The sequence below is a fragment of the Bombus affinis genome, chromosome 13 (genome assembly GCF_024516045.1).
Source record: "Bombus affinis isolate iyBomAffi1 chromosome 13, iyBomAffi1.2, whole genome shotgun sequence".
Taxonomy (NCBI): Eukaryota; Metazoa; Arthropoda; class Insecta; order Hymenoptera; family Apidae; genus Bombus; species Bombus affinis.
Genome location: NC_066356.1, coordinates 9,745,535 through 9,772,721, shown reverse-complemented (window position 1 = coordinate 9,772,721; position 27,187 = coordinate 9,745,535). Strand labels below are relative to the sequence as shown.

The following is a 27,187-nucleotide window of genomic DNA, read 5'->3' as shown; positions in this document are numbered from 1 at the left end:
ATTATATAGCAACATTACTATAATTTCTTGTTTTCTCTCATAAATAGTGTTAAGCGATGGGGAGTGAAGATCATCCCGGCTATAGTCAATCAGTCATCGCATATTTGATAGTAGCTTTGTTTACCTAATATGTATAGAGTACTCATAGCCTAGTTTACATACGTGTTTATATGTAACGTGAACCCGAACCTATTGTTTTAATTTTTAATATTATTCAGTGAACGTGTAATAAATTTAGATAATTTCTGTTTAAATAATTCGCGCTTTTTCATAAATGTTTCTCTTAACTTACACGCAAACGCAAGAGATATTGATCTGTGTCCATGAATATACTGGGTCGCATATAAAAGGTCTGTAACTTACCACTAAACTTATATATATCCACTTGTGGTACTCAAAGAGATACCTTTTTTATGAAGAAAAACCGAAAGATTATTTTACATATATGGAGGTTAGTAGTATGACGCGCTTAATTGTATTTGTCTTTGCTCTTTATATAGAAAAAATTTCATTGTATATTTTCGTCTAATTTGTACGAACGTTTTCTTCATTCACTTTAATAAATTGCTAGTAACTCGTTTTACATTTTAATTAATATCTTTTTTAATCATACAAATTTTGTATTATTAATATAATCTCATGAATATTAATAAGAATTTGTAATAACTAATGTTTGTTAACATAAAGGGAGCTATATATATGTATGTATGTATCCCTGTATGTTTTTTATTTTGAACATATTTTATTAATTATTATATATTACGTTTGTTATCAAATGTACTTAATAAATTTGAATAAAAATTATTTACTACGCTTTAAATGTTCCTTTACATATTCAATAATTTTTGAAAACAATAAATAAGTAAGCAGTGGCTAATTCATAGAATCAAATATAGAAAATCGTATTTATATAAACATTTAACACCAAGAAAAAATTTGTTTTACGAAATAATTTTTAATAATCAGCTATAAATTGTAGTAATTTGAAGGTTTTAGAACATTGTAATTTTTTAAACTGCATAATTGTATACTTTCATATAAATTTTATTTGTAAATTTTATAACAAAACAAAACCAAATATTAAATCCCATGTTACTTATAAATCACTAATATTTGTAATTAATACATGTAATATACAATTTTACTTAACCTCTATTAAAATAAAACATTTACTTATACGTACATATACGTTTACGAAAGCACGGCACAACGCACAACAATATTTCATCATGCAAGTTTGTTCCTAATTCGTTTTCGAAACGTTTCATATTTATGTCATGCACGAAATGAAAATGAAAAGAGTTATTTCAAATTTATTACAAACTAAAAGATTTCGCATTGGTTAAAAATTTATATTTATTATCGTCACCTACAATTATAATTCGAAATTTTTAATAATTTAGTATCTATTATTTTTGAAAATAAATTAACAAATATATCATGTGCCATCACAAAAACTAATATTTTAAAACTAATTTTTACTTTTAAATTCATGAATACAGAAATTATTATGACAAAATTATAAACCAATATTCATCTTCATACTTTCAAAGTAGATCAAACCAGATCAAGTTTATGCTGATAACTTAAATTAACATAATTTCCAAATATAAAATGTGACAAAACAAACATTATTAACTTAAGTATATTCAATAGAATTATTTTCATTCTTAAAAATGGCTATATCAAAATACATTGATTTATGTCACTTTGTTAATATCAAATGTAGATGAAATAAATCCAAGAGATTTTAATTGAGCATTCGTAGAATGCAGTATCTTTGATAGAACGGGTAATTATTAATGACAGAAACCCGATGATCCCATTCACGCCAAAAATTAATTTAAAAATAGAGGAATGAAAAAAGAAAAGGACAGAAGCGCGCAGCATCAATAACGCGCAGGCTTCGTTCTTCCAGCATCAACGGGGACAATCTCCATATCAGTAATTCAGTACCGAACATTTTGCACGGTGCAAGGTGGAAGGTGGAAGTCAGCGGGTTACAACGTGCTGTAGGATTGCTACGCATATACTGTATTTACCTTCGTTCTTCGTTTTCCCTCGTTTATTCCGTTGCTGTGTTTCTTTTGTTTTACGTATATGTCAGTGTGTGTATCTGTATGTATCACGTTGCCCAAAGGACTACACTGCAGCGTTTATCGTAGCTTCGTAGGGGATAAACTTTAACACGATCTTCTGTTGTTTGCCTTCTTAATTCAACAGAAGCATCAGGATATCGATTTCCTTCTCCGATGGCAGATCACGATAACATTTACGACGACGAGGTAATTAAATCGATTTACTTGCGTTTCCTGTGAAATTTTCGGTTTTCCTTTCATCCACTTTGTTTTAAGAGGACGTGGAAATTATGAAGCTCCTTGATGTTGGTAAACTTTGCGTGTAAATGCTTTGCTAGAATGAGATATACTATTATAATTATATGACATAAAAAGTGTTTGAAGGATGGAAGTTTGTCTTCATGTTGGATGGTTTTCTTAAACATTAATCATTTCTTTAAAATGGTAATACTTATATATGAAGCTTTTTGAGAGATATACGTTTTTTATAATGCACGTTCTTTCTTCTTTAATGTTAATAAATGTGTCTCGAACATTTAGATAAAAAATTTAGATAGAAGAATACTTTTTATGCCTTACGCGAAGAGATATGTTTTACTAGCGCTATATTGAAAATTAGAGCAAGAATCTATTGATCGTAATTTTGAAATTTTGTTTTTATAAAAACTGTAGCTTAAGTATGTCGGTTTTTTATTATAAATGTATTCGTACTGCTATATTTTTTAATTATACTGTATGCATCTGACATTTTATTTGAAGAAATTATTCCTTCTTGACGACTTCGTATAGAAGTGATACATAGAGTAAGATGAATATAAATTGCTACCATATTCATTTATAACAAGAGAGAAATTGTCATATTTAAGATCTTTAATTGTCAGATATTTATTATATATTATCTACATATTAGTGTTAGTTACATATTAGTGTCTCGAGATTAAGTGAGAGTCGTGACGGAAATGTATAATAATTGTAACCAAAGAAATTAAATGTTCTATTTCCTTTTAAAAGCTGTATATTGAGAAAAATATCGTAATACGTATTAAAAAAAATAATTTTTTGGAACATAAATGAATAAATTATTATTTTTAGCTACTAGTACTATTTTTATCCAACACTTTTTGAGCCTTTTCATTTCATTTACATCTAAAAATGAATTACTATTTTTATACTGCTATTAGATACCGCGATGGATACACAAGCAGGGATTACTGTATGTTTCTTATGAATCGTAATACGATTTTTGTAATGATCGATATATTTTTTACAACTAGATAAAAAATTTTAATCAAATATGTAATTTTTATTATTTCATCCAATCCTCTTTATTCAATTTTTGTTTTATTATCGATACTATTTTAACTCTCTCTCTCTCTCTCTCCCTATGTCTTTTTTGTTTTTTAAAAATATTTTTTCTAAATTGTATGTTTAAGAACTTGCTTTCGAAATAAAAATTATTTAATGCAATTTAATATCAATTACGTATATTTTTAATAAGCTTGATAATTTTATTAAATATAATTGCTTCATAGCATGACGCTGGCAACACAATGAACAATACATTAATATATGAAATTCTATGGTTTTGTTTTTATATAAAAATGAGAATTTAAAAACAGTCACTCTTAAGTTCCAAAATCAATAATTACCTTCCCCATAAATGTCTGTAAAAAGTTAACATTGACCTACTGATACACATAATCTAAAATTAATTACATTAATCAATTAATTAATTATACAATTACTTTCTTCAGTAGTTATATACATACATATATTATATAGCAATTTATTACTATCGCAAAGATATTTATATATAATTTATATTTTAATAAATTTATTATATTACAATTTGTCATGTATCGCAGAAATTTATTTACTTTGCTTGCTATAAAATCGCTATTTTTTTCGTAATTTTCTAAATCGAATGGAACAATGTAATACTTTTATCTTCGATATTTTTTTAAGGATTTTTTATTATCTTATATTTTAAATAAATTAGTTAATACATTTTTCTATCTACATAGTATTATACAATTATTTGGCATTGGCGTTAGTGAGTACCTTTGTGATAGGAGCTTGTATCAGCGAATCCAAATCAAAGGAATTGGCGTGGCATTTTGATAGCTCTTCTTGTGATCGTTGCGGTCCTGACTTTAATTGTGACATCGGTTGCCTTATTAACACCGCCAGATGAGGGTCCCAGGGTACGAGGTGCTAGAATAAGACTTTCTGAGGTAAACATTTGTACTTTTAACTCTAATATTCTAGCTTTAAAATTATTTCTTTATCATCATCTTAAAAGTATCAATTTTTATTGAAAGCATCAATTCCCTGTAAACATAGAACAAAAGATTTATCTTTTTTATCCTCTATTAATATTATTAATGCGATACTATCAATCATAAGAGTTCTTCAATTTTATTCATTCTTTCTTATTAATGAGTCTCTTTACTGCTATTTCGTATGCTGTTTCTTAATATTCATGAATATTCTTTAAACAAGCATAAAATATTCTCTGGCACCTTGTTCTACATCCATAATACTACAAATTATTACATTTTCTACGATGTCTATCATTTGATATGAAGATTAAGCAACGATCTGTTTCAAAAACCTCTTCAATTAGTAGACGTAATTCATCGCCATTTATTTCATACTTACATTTGAATTTAATTTCAAAATTTAACAATCGGAAAGAAAAAGACTTCAGATTTAAATGGCTTAAATGGTATTAAATGGTATTTTGAAAATATTCTTTCAATAAAATACTTCTTAGATCAATGATTAAATAACAAACTTGACTCTTTAGCAAATTTAATTCGATTCGAATTTTTAGCAAATTCAAACGAATACTCTCCTAATTATTGTATTAATAAAAAGAGTGTTATCAATAATTAATAATAAATAAGTAGTTAAAAAATTATGTTAATATAAAATAAATATTTTACAGGTACTCTCTGGAGAATTAACACCTCTCTTCTTCAATGGATCATGGGTAAGCGGGCAGCACATTTGCTATCGAGATGTATGGGGTGGAATTTCACTATTACACGTTTCCCCCAAAAACATCACTTCCCGCAGTTTAATGTCCAATGAGACTTTTGTAAGTTTAAGTTACTTAAATATTTCAATTAATTTTATGTGTTCTTAATTGATAAGATAATGTAATATAAAACAAAGTATTAAACTTAACAGGTACGTATATAATTTTTCTATATATAGACGAAGAAAATTGTGTTTGTTAGAAAATATTTGTATATTTACACTTAGGCTTTCTAGCAAAACAGAACATTAAGAGGTATTTTGCATACAGAGGAGACTGAATCCCGCCAAGTTCTCATTGTCACCGGATCGTAATTATTTACTCCTTGCGTACAATGTGAAGAAACTGTTCCGATACTCGTATTTAGCACAATATAAAATTTATGACGTAAATACAGGGTTAGTAAATATGACTTAGATGATAATTTTAATTTAGAATAATCAAGAATCTTGTGAAAATACAATAAAGTTCCAGTTGTATATATCCTTGTAAATTCTTCAATTATTAAATAAATATAAATTTTATTCAAACTTAATTTGGTATATTATGTAATATATAGTGCTAAATTTCGACTTTAATATTCTCTTTACTACAGAAATAAAAATTAATTCGTGTCTAAATATTTACACAAATATAAAAATTATTTTGTCAATTGAAAATTACTTAAAGAATTGGGATTTTATTGGAACTTTTAATTAGTAATGTTTATTAATTAACATTAGACATTAGTCACTTTATTGTTACAGTGAAATTATACCATTGACTCCACATCCTGAGAAGGATATCCACCCTTATCTTTTGTTGGCACAATGGACTCCACGTGATCATGGTTTAGTTATGGTTCAGGATTATGATATTTATTATATAACAAGCCCTAAGAGTAATACAGGATATCGTGTTACTGATACAGCAGTTCCTGGTATTTTGTCAAATGGATTGCCTGACTGGCTATATGAAGGTAATTTAATTTATATTTTTGAGGAGAATGTTTGGTAAATCATTTTATATGCATAAATATTTATACATATGTTTGTAGAAGAGATTTTACATCGTGCAGAAGCAATTTGGATGTCATCAGATGGCCATATGATGCTGTATGCCTCCTTCAATGATTCACTTGTTGACGAAATGCATATATCTTGGTTTGGGGAAGGATACAAAGCTTTGTATCCTCATATACGATCTTTGCGTTATCCTAAGGTAATTTTATTTTCATTTAATGTTTTGGATTAATTGTTATAATTTTGTTTTCCCATGATATCAATTTACCGCAAAGTAAAATATTCTAATATGATTGAAATATTTCATACGTGATTGTATAGCCAGGAACACCAAATCCTATGGTACGACTCTATGTAGCAGACTTGGCAGATCCAAAGAACATTCATACGAAGGTAGTGAAACCGCCACCTATCATCGAGCATGTGTGAGTTTACTTACAAAGTTTGGAGTATGGAGTGCTTGAACAAATTTTCTCTTATTAATTTTTCCTCATTAGGTGTAATTATTCGTCTTAACAAAAAAAAAAAAAAAAAAAAAAGAATGAACAAAATTCAAAATGTCTTGAATAGAGATTGCACTTTGTTGTTTTTTACAAGAAACATTTAGATGTTTCTGTGGTGACAATCCCAAGGTACTTCAAAAAAGGAAGCATATTCTTTCGGCAAGATACTTTAAGATATACATGAGGAGTAGTTCCTTGGTTTAAAATGAGCTGGCTTTTAAGAATACTTTTTAGTTTAAAATAAACTTGAGTAGGAAAATCTCTGCTTTATTTCTTAAAGTAAAATTTTTTTGATCTAATATTTGTATAGCAAATTTCACGATTTCTACGACAAACAAATGTTTTTTGTACCATTTTGTAAAATATTAGCATTGATGCGTTTTTTCTTTAGTTAAACTAAAAAGCATTAAAAATATTATGCATTTAATTTTAAAATAATTTTGATAAACGAACGTTAACAGAATTTACATCATTTTGTACCAAGACATGATTCATAAAATTTTGTTGAACATATAAACATTTTTAAATTATTATTTTATTCATATACTTTTATTCATATAAGTATTTTTTACACATTTATCATATAGTATTTATATACATTTGTAAGTGTTTTTGTGTGTGCCTATTATAATTAATAATTTAAATATTTGGAAAGTTCTTGAAGAATTAATTTTCATAGAGTTAATCTTAGAAATCATCTCATTTTAATCCCGCTAATGTGATATCTGTAGAAAATATTTTGAGTTCAGCACATAAATGATTATTTAATTGAGCTTAGCAATTTTAGTTCACAAATTATTTTAGTGTGCATTATAGACATTTTTTTCATTTGCTTTCATTTCTTTCTGCTATCTTGGAAAATATAACATAGCTTCCTTTTTATAACTAAAAGAATATAAACAACAGGGAAATTTAGGTCATTAAAGAAACAATTCATATGTGTTTTATTATCATTAAAATAGTTAAGTTTTACTATTTTGCATAGATATAATCAGCTAATGGTAGTAATATATTAAGTTGCATTCTTATAGATTTAATTGCTATTAAATATCATGCAAATTGCTTTAATCAAACACTCAGTAAATTAAATTAATTATGAAATATTATTATACAAAATATTAGCTATAGATATTATCAATATTTATATCCATTAACAGAGAACATTACTTTACAACGGCTTCTTGGATTTCTTCAACGGAAGTCTGCATAACATGGTTGACCCGTGCACAAAATCTTTCTGTTGTGACTATTTGCAAGAGCCCATCGTGGCATTGTCAGGTACATTGCAGTTATTCCAGTTATTGTCATTTTATTTATCAAATAATTATTTCGTTTATAAATCTACTTCTATCATTCCATGTAGGAAATTCAAAAGATAGCAGCTGAAGGTCGTGGTTGGGTAGATACTCCTCCAGAGGCACCTATTTTTTCAGCAAATGGCAGTAGTTACATTGCTATAAGCCCAATAAAAGATGGTCCAACTGGTTATTTCAAACATATTGTTTGGGTAAATGTTGCCCAAAAATTAGTCGTTCCACTTACTCATGGAAAATTTGAAGTTACACAAATAGTAGCATGGGATCAGCCTAATAATACCATGTAAGTAACAAATTCTATTGTTTATTAAACGTTGATTGATCATTACTATATCCAAGCAATATTTTTCTTTGAATTTAATTTACTTCCTTTATATAGATACTTTATAGGTATTCCACCTATGAGACCAGGACAGAGGCATCTTTATTATGTGAGTTCATTGTTACCACACGTGGGTTCGTCTCTACATCCTGCCGTTTGTGTTACCTGTACAGCAACATCAGAAGGAAATCGAAATAAACATAGAACAGCTTCATCTGGCCATCATAGTGCTTGGTCTGACAATAATTACATACATGATCATTATGAAACACAAACAGAAAGTATACAAGATAAGTATGTCGGACAGCCAAAGGAAAATGTTACAAAGAAACAGAAAACGAAATCATACATTACGCCAGGTAAGTATACACGTATATGCACCTTTTAAGGAAGAATTAACGATTGACTTATATAATTACAATATTATAATATTTCTTTTATTTTCAGAATTTGCCGATCAACCGTGTCAATATCACAATGCTATTTTCCCACCAGTTGGAACTGATTATTTTGTTTTAGAATGTTATGGGCCTGGTATACCCACTGTTACTTTATATAAAACTAATTTTCCTATGCCACGTCTTATCTATGTCTTACAGAATAATACATTATTACGTGTAAGTTGTAATAATTTTTATACTTTTGTACTTGAAGTATAAAATAGTGAAAACACATATAAAATTAAAGATTTGTTTTAGGAACGAGTTGCTAAACTTGCACTCCCACAAATAAAAACATTTCCTGTTCAAATAAGTGGTGGATATAATGCACAAGTAAAATTGCATTTACCACCTGGACTAAGAGAAGATGAAATCACCAGATATCCTTTAATTGTACAAGTGTAAGCATATTCTTCAATATTAAACTCTAACATTATTTTAGGAAGACAGCATATGAGATCAGAAATATTTTTATTTTTAGGTATGGTGCACCAGGTTCACAGCTAGTAACAGAAACGTTTAAAATTGATTGGAATACTTATTTGGCTAGTAGAAAAAATATGATTGTTGCACAAATTGATGGGAGAGGTAGTGGAGGACAAGGCTATAAGTTTCTTCACGAAGTGTATTATAGACTTGGCTCTGTAGAAGTTGCTGATCAACTTGAAGTGACTGAGTAAGAAAAACCTTTTCAGAAGAAACTTTAGATTACCGAATACTAGTATAAATAAAATTAATACTTTATCAAGTTATTTAAAATTTTTAGATATTTGCGGGATTCATTGCATTTCGTGGATAAGCAACGAGTGGCTGTTTGGGGTTGGAGTTATGGAGGTTTCGTAGCTGCCCTTGCGCTGGCGCATCCTGGGCAAGATGTCTTTGAATGTGGTATAAGTGTAGCACCTATTGTTTCATGGAAACTTCATGGTACACTACTTGAGTTCAATATTTTTGAATTATTACTATTTTCTTAAATTTACATTAAATTATTCGTATTAATTAAGAAACTTAATTTTTATATTTAAACAGATTCAGCATATGCTGAAAGATACATGGGTTTACCAGATGTTATAGCAAATTATAAAGGATACGCCGAGTCAGATGTGTATGAGAAAGTGGAAAATTTACGAAATAAAATGTTTTATTTAGTGCATGGTACCGCAGATGATAACGTCCAATTTCAACAATCCATGGCACTTACGCATTACCTTGCAAAAAAAGACATACTTTTCCGACAACAGGTAGACATTTTTAGATGTTAGCAAACGCATAAGATCATTCTACGCGATGAATACATAACTTTAGATTATCCTGCTTTTTACAATATTGATTGTTTGTTCCCAGGTGTATCCAGACGTGGGTCATACATTAGCAGGAGTGAAAGGTCACCTCTACTTATCAATGGCTCAATTTTTGGATGATTGTTTCCAGAAACAAGTACCTACTGATACAAAACCTGGTCTCATCAGTGGTGGAGCTTGTCTGTAGTTGTAAATAATGTGATCTAAAAATGATCTACTTGTGAAGGAAGTCTATACACAAAAATTACACCTAAATATCTCCAAATTGTGTTCCGTTTATTGATACCTTTAGGAGAAAAATATTTTCGCATTATTTTGTATATCGACTAAATATTATAAGAAAATGGTGTAAATACATAAAATTATGTTTGTTATATTTTAAATTGGAGATCAAATCTAAATGAATGAAAGTGATAAATTCTAACATTATTAAACAGATATTAATACATTACATGTAAATATAATTTTGTTTTAAAAATGTTATAATATTTTTGTTGTGAACTTAAATAGGACTATTTGGTGTTTTCTTTATGTATGTATATCATGTAATTAGATTAATTTAAAATACTAAAAAGTTTCGTTACAATTTTTCAATTTTATTTTACAATTATTAGTTAAAAACAATTTTTGATTGAAGATTGTGATTACCACGACTTGTGCTTTAAATAATCATAGTTTCTTTTTATTTATGAGGTTCATAAAATTTTCACTTTGATTATTTTTATAATACAAGTAATTAGCAATAAATACAAAACTTATATTAAATATTAGCATGAGCAAAAAGAATGAAATACGAGTCAAAGGTAAGTGAAAAGAAGAAAATACAAAGGCATAGATTATTCATTGTAACTAAACCTTGATTAATTTTACGAGTACTAACGACTTTTATTCATTTAGATATTGATTGTTCTTCTGCTATGACGAAATCTAAAAAGATAAAGATTATTTTAAACATCACATAATTTTATCAAAGGTATGCATAGGTCATTTGCTGTAATTGCGAAACAAATATCGGAACGAGGTAAAAAGGCAATTACTTCTCTTCATCGAGTTGAACGATATGAAATTGTCAGGAACGATGAAAATTCATGAACCGGCAAGCACTCGATGTAAGGGTAACTTTTTCCTTCTTTCATTTAGATTCTTGTAGTTAATAACACGCGCGTACAAGAAATGCGAAACAACGCGTTTATTCCTCAATGCATATTTCTTAAATTTCCTATATCATAAGAAATGAACGTTTCACTCAAAGTTCATGTGATTTCTCTTACATACGTAGATCTATCTTAACACTACAATAATAATCAACGTAACACTTTGTAAACAGTATTAATTAACTTCGAGGAACAATAAAGAAATTTTATAAAAATAACATTCAATTAATTGTTCTAAATAAGATATAAAAGTTAACGAAAATGGATCTTATGGCGTGATAACAATACGTACTTACATACTAATTTTACCTGAATGTAATGAGCAATTGAAAACGTTACTAACAATAAGATCAAAGTGTAATTGTGCGTCAAACTGTATTGTGCGCAAACTTTGCGCACGTGTTTCTTTAAACAGCGATATAAATAGGGAGAGATGTTTAGACGAGTAATTTTCATTTCTATCTCGTACAATAGCGTAACAAAATACGTATAGATTTCTCGATGGATTTTCTAAATTATCGAGGGGGCGTTATCGATCGGTCAGTAGTCGGAAATGGATTTGACAATCTTCTTGTTCGAACACCTGCCAAGATGTAGCAACATGTGGTTTTTAAGATTAGTTGGTTTACTGAAACCACGGCTACAAATATGGCACCTGAATGGCCATAGCCCATTATGCACGTACATATGACTCTTAAGATCTCCCGGTGTTGGGAACGACTTGGAGCATTGTGAACACTTGTGTGGCTTCTCCTGAAACATAAACGTAAGAGCATCCTTCACTGCGAATTTATACTGCGAATAAATTGAAACAAATCACCGTTTTGCGAAACAATGTAATTTCAACTTGTAAAACTTTTAGTTTCGTTCATAAGATAAGATCGTGAGTTTTACAGTAAATTGAAAACGACACTACTTCTTGTGCTATGTACTATCACTCGTCGTTTTCAAGCGTTTGCTGGTTAATATTTGTATTTAAGTTTTCTTCAAGGAAGATACTGTGAAATACGTAAATACACTTCGATTATGAGAATCTTCGACCTTAAAGAAAGTTCGATAAATATTATTGTAACCCGCATACCTTTTCTCTTTTCATTGAATACTAGCACAAAAAATAGAACATTTCTTCTATAGTACAAACTACTACCTAAATAAAGATAAGATTCTAAACTTATTTTTATTTCACCAACTCGCAAAAATATAATAAAAATCTATGAAATGTTATACCGATTTACGATGAAATGATATTATAATAGATAGAAAGAGATATAAAAGAACGGCATTGATTGCGAAGAAATTTATACAGAAATAAATGCTGTTCGTTATTGTATAAATTGCAGTTAAAACTGTTAACTATGTACGAATAAAGGAGCTCACAACACGAACTGCTTTGCATTTGATTAAAGATCCAATTAATTTTTACCAACGCGATAAATATTTAAAAGAATTAATGGGACTTGTCGTGGTCTCTGATCGAACACTTCTATCATTTTCTTCCCTAAATACGTATTTTAATATTTAAAATCTCTTATTTCCCATCCAGGCTCACCTTGCTTTTTCGTATACTGTTATTTTTCATATTATGGTCTTATATTTGTTTATATTTTTATACTGTCATACAAGAATCAATACAACCAAGAGGTAGATTGCTAAATTGGCAAGAAAATTCTTCCATTAAAAATAAAAGAAGAATAGAATTTGCAAGCGTTGAAATACAAGATAAGCAATCCGCGGATCATACTCTTCTTACGTTTATCGCAACGTCATAAGGGGCAAACGAGGCTGAAGGATATCTACGGGATCACATGCTCGACAGCAGCAACTATATTTTGCGGAATATCCTATATATTGCAATAAACGGAATTCTAAAAGATGGAAATCGGCAAACTGATTTTTCCCCATACGCAAAACTAGCATCGAGCGTGAAAGACAAAGTGCAAAGACACGCGTCGTATTTGTTATCCCAGTTGGATCGACTTTCCGAGCGACAATAAAAGAACGCGTGGTCTCGCGAAAACACGATGAAAAGGTGGCAAGGGTAAGTGGGATGAGCGGCGGAGCACGCGAAAGAGGAAGGGAATGGAAGTCAGTAGAAACGAAGGAGAAAGATGGCAGGGGAGATAGTACACCGGCGAAGGTAGACGAGAGATAGAGGCGGAAAGCGATGTTAACATAAGATCGAAGAGAGAACCAGAAGAGTCTGCCTCCGGGTATATTCTCCGTCTCCCTAATTGGATTGCATTCCAAGCAGTAGCGAGTAATGGACCAATTACAGTAGCTGATGGCAAGAGCAACCTATATGGCTCCCGAGATATCATTACTTCGCTGGATTAGAGAAACTCATACGGGGGTTTCCGCTCTGATAAATAAAAACTCCGACCGATCTTTTACCACTCGCGCCTCGCGTTACCGCTTCGCGTACCGGTTTCCTTGCGTTTTCCCGATCACAACCAGCTTTACACCGACTGGGATAACTACGGCTAAAATGAAGATAAACTCCCTGAAGGGACTCGGTCTGCTCCGATTCTCAAAAGGATCCATCTGCCTTTTCTTCCTCTCCTTCGTATACTTTAACTTAATCGTGTTTTCAAATGTGTTTTTCTTTTTTAAATATTTGTCATTTTGCGATAGTATGGCTCATAGATATCTGGACGCTTTGAGCAACGACGAGTTAGTGACAAATTGATGAATTTTGGATTTTATCTTCCGCGATGATCGACGGGTCACGCTTTTGGGTCTTCGGCATCGAACGTGTTGCGCACTTTTGCGTGAACGTTACAGCTGCAGCCTGAAAAAGTGAGTTATAACGTTGACGAAACATTGGCGCGTAAATGCAACGCATAACACGATCGATCCTGAAGAGTCAAAAGGATAGATTAATGATTTATTGTTCTCTTACGTATCGTACCCCGATCATCGTTAAAACTCCGGATGAGGAACTGTTCGGACATTATCATTGGCAAAATAGGCGACCACATTTTATATCGAACCGCGATGTTACATGTTGCTAAGTTTTGACGAGTACTCCGAGTAACTAGCGAAAGAGTATCGATAGGATATGCTCGCGATATAAGGATATTTATCTTTTTCAGTGAGAGCAGCTTGTTGGAAACTTACCTTGATGTGAGTCATACGATGATAGTAGAGGTTGGAAGAGGCCGTAAACTTCTTACCGCAAACGAGACACTGATGAGGTTTTTCACCACTGTGGATTCGCTTGTGCGTATTCAACGAGCTCGACGTTGAGAAACCCTTGTTGCACACCATACAAACATGCGGTTTCTCTCCTTCAATTTAACAACAAAATCAAATTACTTGGCCGATGTTCAACCGTCGAAAGGCTTAAGTCTGTTAGCCCTTTCGATCGAGTTATGTTAAAATATTCTTTCTTGTATAGAAATAAAAATGTCCTCGCTGTCGTTAGAAATTGTAATCGTAAATTATGCGACTACTGGTCTTTAAACTTACCGCACAGTTATCATTAATTATTCAATAATTTCGTGCAAATGACACGACGTTCGTATAGCGTTAATATCGAGTAAAATTAGAATTGTTTGCTTGAAAGGCACCGATCGATGTTTCACTCACCTGTGTGCGTTCTCATGTGACGTTTTAAAAGGGAAGGTCGGTCAAAGGATTTCCCGCAGACTTCGCACGGCAACAGAACCCTTTCTCCTCTCTTAATCGTCGTTAAAATACTGCAATCTAAATGATCCCCTGTCAAGGATAACGTCGATGACGAGGATTCTTCGGACGTAGACTCGTATTCGTCCACCTCGTAGTACGGATGTGAAATTGTCGATGACGAATGATGAGAAAGCAACGCCATGGATAAGTCTAAAGGGGATTCTTAAACGCAACATCTGCTTATTAAACGCTATCTTTGAGATCTTGTTAAACGAGAGACTCAAAGGGAAAGGGACATAGATAAAAATCTTCGACTCGAGAAAATTACAAGGTTAAACTCTAACAGAGAAAGTTATTAAACTTTTCATTTGTCGACGTTCTTTTTGCTTCCAGGCGCTAAAACGCATTCCGATAGGTATTCACAAAGGTTTGGAAGTTTATAAGGAAATCCGCTAGATAAATACAAATTTTATATATCGTTCTCTGTACTCGTGTCACTTTTGCAAAAGCAAGTAATTCCGCTACTTTTCCATCAAGTCCCTCGTGTATCTATAGGAGCAAAAGATTTCTACTGATCGCAAGAAACATCGTGCACCTGTGTAACTATGTATCATCTTAAACAATAACGTTGTAAAAAGCCTAACTAAAACAACGTTTCTTTTCCTTCGTGTAGCATTCTTTCAATTCGCAAAATCGCTATCCCGAATGAATATCTTTAAAAAGTGGTATTTACGCTAAAATAAACATTTGAAGATATTTGTACCCCGTATTTGGGTTTTGATACTTAGAGGCTTTAGAAACTTAGAGGTTTCCTTTCTTCTCGCCTACGTAACGTAACATATAATCCATATCAATTGTTGCGCGCGTCTGTGTACCATGATACTTCATAACGTTCTAATCCCATCGAAATACAACGTTTTCTTCCCCTCTTTGGAGATACTTGCGCAATAACGAGAGTGCCTCTACTTTACGCGAAACTTCAGCCCGTCTTCGGGCTTGGCGCAATTGTACCTTATCCGATATAATAATATCCATTTTCTCGGTTTCTTTCAAGGCCAAGGATCTCCTAGCAAATATCCGTGGTCGCGACTGCGACCATCCCCCTCATGGTCACCCGTTTATCCGGCGGTTCTCCTCTTCGGTCGGCGAGCCCTCCTCTTCGGAATTGAAGGTTCGCTGGCATTGTACTGTCCTTTATATCCCCCGGTAAGCGCGGGGGTCTGCGCATTTGAATCATGAGCGAACGAACGAGCACCTTGTGATCCAGCCGACAAAAATACCGGCGCATATTTGCATTTCAGATTTGTTAGCCGACTTTCTTTACCTTCTTTTTCGATTGACCCGCGATTGCGCCGATTAACGCGATTGCACCCGCTCAAGATTTCGATCACCGAACACAGCCCCACCGCTCTGCCTCTTTCGCTCACTGGTCTTTCAGAGCGATTCTTCTTGAACGCATCTCAACTTACGTATAAAACGAATTCGCGTGTATCGCGTTCTGATAAATCCTTCACACGGACAAGGAGAACGGTCCATAGCGTCTATGAAACGTTCTCGAGCAAAGTTTCGCACTTTCTATCTTTCTTTTTGTAGATTTTTAGAAGCTTTTCTAGTTGTCTTTGTTAAGGGACTCTTTCGTAAGCTTCGCGTGCCTTTGACTTTTCACAAAGGTACTTTATAGTCTTGGTTTTGTTCCGCTTTAGTTATATTACGTATATCAGGGTACAGAGAGATGGGAGATGATTTGAAATGCGTTTGGGAAACGTAGAAACGATAATGTAAATCGACGTATTCGAGAGGTTGTCAGTTTACGAGACTCCGTGTCGATTCTCTGTATTATTTCAAGTTAAAAGTATTTAGAGAGACTCACCATCTAAAATGGAGTCAATGGTGCATCTGTAGAGAGCAGACCTGGAACACATGTCGTGCGATATAAAGACGAAATCTTGTTCTGCCGTAGGAAGAAACCAAGCCACTAATTCTGTATCCGGTTGGACATCCTTTATTACTTCGAAGATTGGATCCCCTGAATCGCATAAACGAACGGAAAGAGCAAAAAGGAACGTTAATAATTCGCATCGATGGGAAATGAAAAGGTAATCAATTAATAAAGCAGTGTTAATTGGATTTTATCGAAGTAAACGTATTATCCACTAAATTACGATAACGACGAGAAATATTAAACTTTCTACGTATAAACTATACGCAACGTAGTTGTCTGTATTAGCAAAGATTTCAATGAAATTAACTGTTTTCAATTTCATTCCTTGAGTTCTGCCGTACAGATAATTATTCGCGGATAATTTAGTTACTTATGCACATACAGAATCGTACAGATAGATCGTTGTAACTAATTTAGATTACATAATATGTCACATGTGCGTAACACTGATCTCAAATTTAGATATTCAAAGTAGAGTCAGTTTATTCAGGTGATTAGAAAACGAGAACCAAGAAAGGAAAATCAGGCGATGAAAATATCGAACGTTATTCGTTGCCGTATGTCGCAGGATAGTTCGCCAAGCAGATATTTATAAATTGAAATGCAGGAAACATAATATTAATTTTGAGTGGCAGAAAACTTAGCGACATCAATAATTTGCATGGAAAATTTATCACGACCGACGTGCACGTACGCTATCATTTGCTGCATCGTGTTGATTCTCATGATTTACTTAATCTTTTTTCTTCTTCTTTCGGTGCATACATTAACTCACCTTTCACTTTGGTACCGATTAAGTTTACTTGTTCGTCGTAAGACTGAACTATACGGAGGAATCTTATCCAATTGCACTGGCGCTTGTTAAGGCTGTAATTCGAAAAGAAGACTTCATCGTAGCAGCCGTACTCGCGTCTGATCTGAAACAAATCGCAGTTATGAGAAACTTGGGTTAAAAAAACCGCATCGGTTGCATTAACTGTAATTGCTATCTGTAATACGTACTTAGCACAGCGTGATCTTCTTGCGTTAAAAAAAAAAAAAAAAGAAAAAGAATCGAGTTAAGGTAACGAGTTTCTCCTTTTTAACTTAAGTAGTTTTTCTTGATAGAGAGAAAATCAGTTTTCGGTATGAAGGGGAACGAATTAACAAATAGAGAATATTCAATTAATCGATATACTGCTGTTGAGAAAGCAATTTGCAATTATTTGCAATTAGAGATTATGAAGCTACCATTTCAAATCAAACTTAAAATTTAATAAAAACTAAAAATATAAATTATAGAAACTATAAAAAGATTATATCCCGTAATTAAAAATGTTAATTCCCTCGTTTAAAAATGTATATTCAGATTTATACCTTAATAACTTGTAGAAGTATTTATTATTGAGTAAACATAATGCAAATTAATTTCACGTCTGAGAAAATAATAACGATCAGGTGAGTTTCAGGATCTACGATATTATATTAATATTACCTGTAATATTTCGTAATATTAGCTAGTTGGATGGATAAAAGTTAATAACTATTTAACATTATTCATATTTATTGATACTCAATTACGTATTCTGATATTTACCCTGGCTGCTTATAGTTAGTCTTTTCGTTTTCTATTATTTAAAATCGATCAGGACGTCGCATTATCATTAATGCTACAGAAATTCTACCAATATACCATGTTAAAACGACTGAGAAAATTGTATATAAATGTTGATTGAGCAATTAAAAAACACTTGAATGTTATTTTAACTGCTATGTTTATATTTCCAATACCGGATGCAAATAAGTTATTCCGATGTCTTGTAATTTAAATATAATCGAACGCCGATGTAACATATTCGCATTATGTGTAATAAATCCTAATTCTAGGACCTTTCGGACATACATGCTCATACATACAACTCTTTAAACCAATTTAGTTCCTTTCGTTTATAATCGATACTTAAACTCCCATTTAAATGGAAATTTTAATTCGTAGCTTAATTTATCGGATAAAGGAAGGAGTTTCAAATTTGAAGTTACGACCTGCGCTCTTTCTCGTCTTTCTCCGAACGAATTAATTTTGATATTCATACGAGGGTGCAATTCGAGGAATCCTTATCTTAGATATCCAATAACCAGAAGGCAAGTCCGCGATTAAGAAAATTATAAAGTGAAATCGAATTAAAACGACGATACGATGACTAATACTCGATAGACTAACTTATACTTAAAACTTTTTGTATTTCTTCTACGCTATATTTATGAAATATATTTGAGTTTCTATAAGACATACTTATGCCTGACGAAACCAGAATCTGTTCGTTATTAAATGTTATAGCGCGAGACTTTAGTTCCACTTGGTTTTCATAAGCGAAAGATCTCAGATGGCGATCTCTTTACACAATAAGACGTAGAAAGAAGCGGTCGTTTGGAATTATTATTCACATACCTCTAGCTATTATACCCTATTATCTTACGTTCAGACTCTTCCATAAGTTTAACGCGCGAAAAGTCCATAAGTTTTCGCGACTATACTAACTCGATGCCTACGTAATATCGGACCTATTTCCAACTATGAGCTGTGTCCCATCGATATTCTAAACGACTTACGATGCTAAAGAAATGCTCAAACTTTTAATCAAGTTTTTGGCTTGCACGCGAAAACCAGCATTACCTCGCCCCTTACAGTCCGAGTCACAGCCGACATTTTATCTCGGCTGATTTACATTCGATATCACGTTTCATCATTTATCCGTCGATATGTTTCTATCGACGCTAGAATCATCAATCTGCGGAATGTAAATACAGTATAGTCCCTAGAATTAATACAGCTGTATTATAATTTCTATAGCGTTTAAGTATAATTCGAAGTGTTGAGATATAATCCTTGTTGTTTGAATTGTACGCGGAATTACAACGAAAGCGTTGCTTTCAGCTTTTCTCCCGATAAAAGTCAACTAATTCTGTTTCTTATCTTCTATTGTATTCTTTTGATTCTGTCAAAAACGCTTGCATATTGTTGATAATTCCAAAGAGAAACGTTTGAGAGCTTGAACAGAACTGTGATGCAAAGAGTAAGGTTTTCCCGTCGACGGAAAGAAACGAGCTCGATACAGGACCGAAATAGATTAACGGCTAAGATCAATCGCAAGAATCCGAGCAACGAAAGTTAGAAGAATCTTACGACGAAACACGTTACTTACATCGTTGTCATCGAGAAGGGAGTAAAGGTCGATCTTGTCGAATCGAATGGAGCCCTGAAAGGGGTAGATCAACGTCCCTGCCGGAATAAGCACGTTCGACCATACGGATATCCTGACGTCCGTAACTAAACCGCCTGAATCATTCTTGAAGAGGCCCTTGTAGTTCGATCGATCATTCGCTAGTGCCAAGGAAAATTCTTTGGGTATCAGAACGCAGGTTTCCATAACAAAGGGCCCGCAAAGGGTGGCTCGGGGAAAATCACAGCTACCGTTGTCTCCACTGTTGTAAACACTTTTTCCCACACAACGACAAGATCCTCGATTCTTTCTTTTTTATCGAACGTTTGTTACCAGACGATCGTGCGAAATGATCAAACGTCGATGCCCTTTTCCCTTTTTCTTTCAACAGTCTCTGCCAGAAACGTGGTTTTCGGCAAGAGAAATGGTAACTCGAGATCGATGGAAGAGGGTGGCGAAAGCAACGTTGTGAATTCGAGGGGAACGATGTTAATTATTTTCGTCAGAAGCCACCACCACGTTGAAACGCACTCGAATCGTTTTTTTAAATACAAGTACAGAGAGACACTGTGTGTGGAGCGCACTCGAAACTGTCCCGTGTTCCCCGGTCGTACGTCGTTTTCGTGTCCGCTCCCGACTTAGATCTAAATGAGGAACACGATCGATCGATATACCCTGCGGGCGGGGGGATCGAGCAATTTCAAAAATTGGAGCAAATCGAGCAAGTGCGACGTGCGACGATCGCAAAGTGAAATTTCAGTTGCGAGCGTGAGGGTCGTTCGTCCTCCAAGGTGCAAGGGCCTCGGCTGACTGGATAGGATTAACCGACTGATCTTGACCTTGCGACGGGTTACCAGCATTTGCTACCGAATGGGTAGCCCTTCCCCTTCCTTACCTCTTTTCCCACTCACATGGCCACAGTACATGGCCCGCTGCAGACTTTTTCAGTGGCGTAGCCCTCTGCTGGTATCCTTTGACGCCGTACTTCGCCCTGTCTTGCCGATCTCCTCCTGACCGTTCGACGATTGCCACCTTTTCTTTCCTTTTCGTTCGACCTGTTCCTTCGACTATTTATCTCCAACGACTCCACTGTCTTCGTATCTCGCGTAATGTTGTTCTCTGTTAGCGTTTCACATAAGGAAGACGAAGACTCGTTAGAGATAAGAGTAGCCAAACGGTATACACGCCAATGGATCTCTTTGCCCCACTATGTTCATCCTGTGGCGAGTGCACTTGGTGTATAGAACGAGTATCGGCTGCTTCACCATTACAAGGAAGCCGGCTCGTCGTCCTCGTCGTCGTCATCGTCGTCTTCTTCACCCTTCTACCGTCGCTGCAGCACCGTAAAGAGAGAACCCACGTGGGCGATTGGGCACCTGTCGCTCCCTGTGCCCTTTCCTTCTCCCTCGTGCGTTCTGCTCGCTCGTGTCCATCCTCTTCTAGTTCCCTACCATCTTCCCGCTTCCACGCCCTACCATATCCTTTTATCCGCCGCTCTCCTGCTCCTCGCCATTTCTTCCACCTAACAGCCTTCTGGACTCTCTTATTTCTTTCTTTCGTCGCGTTTCCTCGGGCCTGCACCTTGGCGATCTTCTGCCAACCAGCCGAGGCTGCCTCCCTGATTCCACGCCGTTCCCTCTCGCTTCAACCAGCTTCTTCCTCTGCCTCCTGTGTCCAACTTCTTTCCTTCTTCCTCGTTCATCCTCTTCTTCCACTTTGCCTCGTTGTCGCTCGCCGCCACTCTGATCTCTTTCTCTCGCCCTTCTTCTCGTTCGCCGCCGTTCGCTCTACCCGTCACCTGAAAACCTCTCCTTTTATTCGTTCGTTACGACCGAACGTTGGAACACCGAGGAATATAGTTACGAAATCGATCGGGGACCGATCCCTGCGCTTTTACCTCGCGATTACTCGCTCCTTTCGCTGATTAGAAGTCCGTCTTCTCGCGTGTTCGATCGTACAGAAGAGTTGACGAGTTTCCAAGGTTTCCAGTTCCTCGGTTTTTATTTTGGAATCGATCCATCTAATGGTAAACGAGAATGTTGGTTTCAGGCGATATTTAGAAAATGTACTCGAAGAAATGGTAGACTGGAATTTTCGTAAACGTAGTAGTGTCTTGTGGGATAATTTTATATCGTATCCTTTATCCATGCTGTTATTATACTGTACTGTATCAACGTGTGCCGATTGTAAATTACCAACATTTGTATTAAATATGATTATAATAATTTGTATTAATTGTACAATAAACATTTTATATTAAGCATCTTAAAAAGCGATGGTTTATTCTGTAGCTTAATCGTTGATCGCCGTTTGATGTTTCGGAGTTCCTTGATCTTCGGTAGTTGTTTGGTCTTCGGTAGCTTCATCTTCAATAGTCGCTTGGTCGTCGGTAGTTATTTGATCGTCAGTGATCGCTTGATCTTCGGTAGTCATTTCGTCCGACAGTGGTTCATATTGTGTGCCTCTTGGACTTCTGGCTATATTTCTCAAGTCAAATATGTGTTTCGCAGTTTCTCGAATTCTAAATGCAGGATATATTTGTTCATTTAAATTTTTAACCATCAAATTATGGCTTGAAAAATATAAGACAATTGTACATTAAGAAAAAAAAATACATTGGATAATGAAAATAAGTACTGCACATACGTTATGTAATAATAAGATCCTATGATTATGGCTGCGACTAAAATCAGAAAAAGAACCAATACGAAAACACCGACGTAATCTTCATTTGGCAACCAACCAAAAAAGAAACGCGTTGCCTGATCTTCCATCAAATGCGTACGCCAATTTGGAGGCCCTAGAACTTAAAAATGAACTTTAAAATAAGTGAATTCAGCTAATATAAAGTAAACATCGTAAAATCAAAATATCCTTATTCAAAAAACTATATCAAATTTAAAACTGGGTCCGCTATTACATCTACTACAAAGGTAGTTCGCTGCATTATCATAAGTGGATAAATTTTATAGAAATATTGTGTTTTGATAAAACATTCAGATAGAAAAGCTTTAAAGTCTACGAGAAATATTGAACGTGAGTAAACAACCGTGTAAAATTCACTTAGGGAAAATTTTCAAATAATAACATCCCTAGAAGATCTTGAATCTAATGTTACCTACACTGTTACCGGTTTTTCCGGTTCCCACAAGTTTCTACCAAGACTCGTTCAGTAAACTGTGCATATATCAAAAAAGTAAATGATTTCACATTAATGTTTTCTATTCTATATTCTATTCGAAATTCATTTGGAATTTTCTATGTTCTTTCCCTTTCGTATTTGTTACAGATGTTAATTACAGATGAACATCGAACTTTAATTATTTTTCTGTATCGTTACAGTATGAGATCTATTTTACATTTGTCAAGATTTATATCGGAAGAATTTATCATGTCTGAGGTAATTGATGGTAATTATCTTATCATGGGAACAGGGAACTTTTATTATACTATGATTTATTAGTCACTTACTACTGTCCGAATACCCTCTCATTAAAATGTTATTCTTTTAGTAAAGAATGTTTCCTTGGAGATAGTGTATCAGTGATGCACATTATATTCTCGTTATAATAATATTCTCTGATGAAAGATCAAAGCACAACGTAAATTATAATACATACATATACCTATTACTAATTAAGAATACAACTTATGCAAAATACAAGTGCTAACTTTATACATTTATACAAAATATTCAGAGATATTTGCAGCACAGCTTGTGATTGATATCAGTAGAATGATTTGGACGTAGTAGAATAAAAATATGAAGAATATAGGTAAGATTAAAAATGACAATTACCTCTGATATATATCATATTTGTTATCCATACAAAATTTAAATCATTTTGCTTCACGACACATTGCCACATCCCGTTATGCGTTTTATTAACTTTTGTAATGTGTTCAACATCGGCTGCCATTGGAAGCGTGATGCCATAATTCTTCCACGTTTTATTGCGTACTAACCAAGACACTTCAAGCTCCGAATAAATGTGTCCTAGGATTGCACAGTGGCATTGTATGGTTGTGTCTAGAGTTTCCCTTATTTGCATAGTTTCCTCTGCTGGAATCACTGCCAAGGTGACCACTTTGATAATCGAATACGTTCCATCGATTCGACGTAGTGTCATCGCATAAACGCCAGAATCATTTAGAACCGCTTCCATTATCTCTGAATAAATAATTGTTAATTATCTCTGAACGAGAGATTCTCGGTGACAGCGTAATTTTGGTAAAAACCACGAGAAATTATATTTTACCAATATTGTAATCTTTTAACTCCAATCTTTCGGGCTCTATCTCCACAAAGACACCATTTAAGGACCATTGTAATTCGGAACGAGGAGATTCCTTAGTAATTAATTCCACGATATCCGAGTCGGATTTAATTGTGATAGAACGATGCTCTTTGGCAGTAAGAGCCGTATGGTTCATTCTAATTCTTCGATTTATCAATTTTATCGTATCTGCGAGCAAAATAGTTTACGTACCATTTTTACAGAGATGATATCAAGTTTCATTTTGTTATTTTTATACCTAATCTTAATACGATTGTTAGACTGAGGATATTCATGCATTTATGGAGATTGAAGAAAGTTCTTCTGACAAATCGAAGATAAATTTATTTGCAGCTGGTTCCAATAAATGACAATATGTATACCGTGTGGAAATCCATAGTCCTCGAATGGAATTAGAATTTTTAAAGTTACCTTCGGTTATATCGCCACAAAGAATTTCGTTGCAACGTCCAGTCATTGTACTCGGTCCTACACACGGTTCTCCTCTGATGTTAGGTGTTGGCGAGTCGCAACGTCGTTTTCGAATTCCTGTACCACCATTGCAGCTCACGCTGCATGCCCATGGTCCCCATTCTGACCAACCTCCATCAACTGGTGGACCTTCTATATCTGTCAAGGAAGAAATTTAATTTTATTAATAATGTTTTAAAAAAAACTAAATCTCTTCCTAAATCTTCCTAAATATTTAATAACAGAATACGAGGGCATGTGTTTCTACCCGTTGGAACGCAATTGACAGACCAAGTAACCCAGCTGTTGGCATCGACGCCGACGGAAAAGAAGTAGAATATGAGAAGACTGGTATGCTGATAATGAAACACATTTGTGGCGTTGGAGTAGATGTTCATCGTATTTGCAGACCATCTGCGAATTTTAAAAAGTAAATGTCACTCGATAAAACTATCTGAATCGTTGATCCTACTGCGAATCATAAAGATATCTATCTTTAGTGTATAATATCGAATTATATTTGTCAAGTAAAAATTTATACCACTTTTTACCTTATTGTAATATTAGTCCATGAATTCGTTGTGAATAAAGGTACACGCGATTTTTGTTTGTGGAAAACCGTCACTGTAGGGTACGTAGTTTTTGCGAATAATATCCAACGATCTGGGTCATTAAGCTTGAGCATAAAATATCTATTAAAATAGTATATATCAGTAAATTACGTTTACTGGAAGCTCTAGTGTTTATTAAAATGAGTATATCACAAGAATTTAACGTCCTGGGTAACGATAGATCTTTGCGTGTAACTTACAGAAAGTCGTGAGTACAATTTTGGGATAGTAATGCAGTCTGCTGCATGAAAACTGAATATTCATCTGCAAGAGATGTTCGGGTTTTTAAGAATTTTTGAGAAAAGAATTAAAAATAAACAAGAAGAATTTATAATATGTAAGATTGCCAATATAACAGTAATTTGATTAATATATTACAGTATTATATATATTACTGAAATTATACATGCGAAATTTAGAGATTGAGAAACTGAAAACAGGCGAGAAAATTTATTACATTTACCCTGGAGTCTCGGGCATCAGGTAGAAAGGGAAATGAACTGCACCTTCCCCTCGAAGATGAAGAGTCACTTGTTGAGGAAGCAATATTTCTTCGTCAATCCATGTTGATAACGATAGGATTCTGGTGTATTTATCAGTTCTCGTGTTTTCTATATGACAATCTATTTGTATGAAGAATCATTTATATTCATTTTAACTTGATACTTGTATCTAGATTAAAATATGAAAGGATATTCATGTAAAACATTAAACATTTCTATGTACCGATATTAAACATTCGCCCCTATATTTCTCGAGAACATTACTAACATTAATAGTGATTAATAGACTGTAGATTTTCGTGGACTTATGCGAAATTATAATATTTAGTTCGTTTCTTTAATTGTAAACGTACTTGATCCACGATCGAACGCGAAGCCAACAGCTTTTGATTGTTCGCTGCCATAATAATAATACATTGGTAGAAAAGCATTGGGAGGATCGGGATGAGTCCATTCGAACAATGGTGTAGGATCGTCTTCGTAATAAAGCAATAATTGTCCGCGTGGTATACGGATGATAAAGCTGCTCCATTTTCCTACATAAAGCAAATGTGGCAGAGTTTTCCTTTTGACCAAGGAAATTGCTGTAATTAAACAGACTTCGGTTAAAAAGCGAGATAATTATAACAAGTTGTTCTTAGAAGTATTAGAAGAAGAAGTAGGATGGGAATACACCGAACTTGAAATTACAATGCCGTGCTTTAAAGATATTAATTATACGTTCAATAATAGAACAAATTAATTAAAACTTCCTCTTATCCAGTTTTCCTTTAACCGGTTCCCGCGTTAACCTGTTAGCTGCGAAAGACTAGTTAACTCGTCGGGCTACCAATGTTTTAATGATTTTCAGTTAATAATTTAATTAATCGAAGTTCTTTAGTTTCTTTAAACATACAGACATATTTGTCAACTTCCAAAGAATCTCCTGATTGAGAGATAATGGTCAATGATGGTGAAAGATAATAATAAATTATAAATTATTATATTAACATTTGCAAATTTGAAATTGCCAACTCTATATTCGATCACTGGGAAACAAAAAAGTATTCCGACTGAATATATTCGCTAATTACCTGTAGTTTCCGATTCGTAAAAGAGAAGTACTTTTTCGTTGCTCGACGTTCCTATTTTGAGGATGTAACGCGATTTTAATCCATCATCGGCTAAAAAGACAAACACGACAGAATCTGGATTATCCGGTTCCCAAGCTTTCACAGAAAAGTGTAAACCTTCCGAACGATATTCGGGTAAAACGTATGTACGCCTATCTAGGCCATCTCCCACGGCAAGGAACGTGTACTCCTCTGTAAAAACGACGATTAATTATAATTTTCATTGTGATTAATTAGAATTAGATTTTATATTAGTATACTTTAATTGCATCCCAAGAAGAGAATC

The 27,187-nt window shown here is 33.7% G+C and overlaps 2 protein-coding genes across 12 annotated transcripts; one reads left to right on the top strand and one right to left on the bottom strand.

The window, feature by feature from the left end:
• Positions 1-429: 429 nt before the first annotated feature.
• On the top strand, positions 430-12,543 carry LOC126923668 (inactive dipeptidyl peptidase 10). Of its 9 annotated transcripts, none has more exons than XM_050737355.1 (17): positions 1,932-2,285; positions 2,357-2,522; positions 4,154-4,312; positions 5,029-5,181; positions 5,392-5,519; positions 5,868-6,079; positions 6,158-6,321; positions 6,444-6,547; positions 7,783-7,903; positions 7,989-8,224; positions 8,321-8,622; positions 8,711-8,880; positions 8,962-9,104; positions 9,185-9,379; positions 9,470-9,630; positions 9,733-9,944; positions 10,048-12,543. In XM_050737355.1, the coding sequence occupies exons 2-17, from the start codon at positions 2,487-2,489 to the stop codon at positions 10,189-10,191; spliced, it is 2,640 nt and encodes an 879-aa protein (XP_050593312.1). In that variant the 5' UTR covers positions 1,932-2,285; positions 2,357-2,486; the 3' UTR covers positions 10,192-12,543. The 9 variants fall into 9 exon arrangements, with proteins under 9 accessions (XP_050593315.1, XP_050593314.1, XP_050593312.1 ...); XM_050737351.1 differs by having other exon boundaries at positions 4,151-4,312; XM_050737358.1 differs by lacking the exons at positions 1,932-2,285; positions 2,357-2,522 and adding an exon at positions 430-451.
• Positions 11,699-27,118, bottom strand: LOC126923670 (zinc finger protein 251-like). 3 transcript variants are annotated; one of them, XR_007713262.1, is made up of 11 exons: positions 26,863-27,118; positions 26,143-26,373; positions 25,750-25,909; positions 25,227-25,550; positions 24,944-25,089; positions 24,637-24,834; positions 24,187-24,393; positions 23,727-24,098; positions 21,825-22,733; positions 20,823-21,725; positions 15,020-17,644 (listed from the first exon to the last, which is right to left on the bottom strand). XR_007713262.1 is itself a non-coding variant. In XM_050737363.1 (6 exons), the coding sequence occupies exons 1-6, from the start codon at positions 20,132-20,134 to the stop codon at positions 11,699-11,701; spliced, it is 1,167 nt and encodes a 388-aa protein (XP_050593320.1). In that variant the 5' UTR covers positions 20,135-20,733. The 3 variants fall into 3 exon arrangements, 1 of the variants encoding a protein (XP_050593320.1); XR_007713263.1 differs by lacking the exons at positions 25,227-25,550; positions 25,750-25,909; positions 26,143-26,373; positions 26,863-27,118 and having other exon boundaries at positions 24,967-25,052; XM_050737363.1 differs by lacking the exons at positions 20,823-21,725; positions 21,825-22,733; positions 23,727-24,098; ... (5 more) ...; positions 26,143-26,373; positions 26,863-27,118 and adding exons at positions 11,699-11,911; positions 14,276-14,445; positions 14,747-15,007; positions 19,910-20,733 and having other exon boundaries at positions 16,656-16,811; positions 17,503-17,644.
• Between the last annotated feature and the right edge of the window lie 69 nt (positions 27,119-27,187).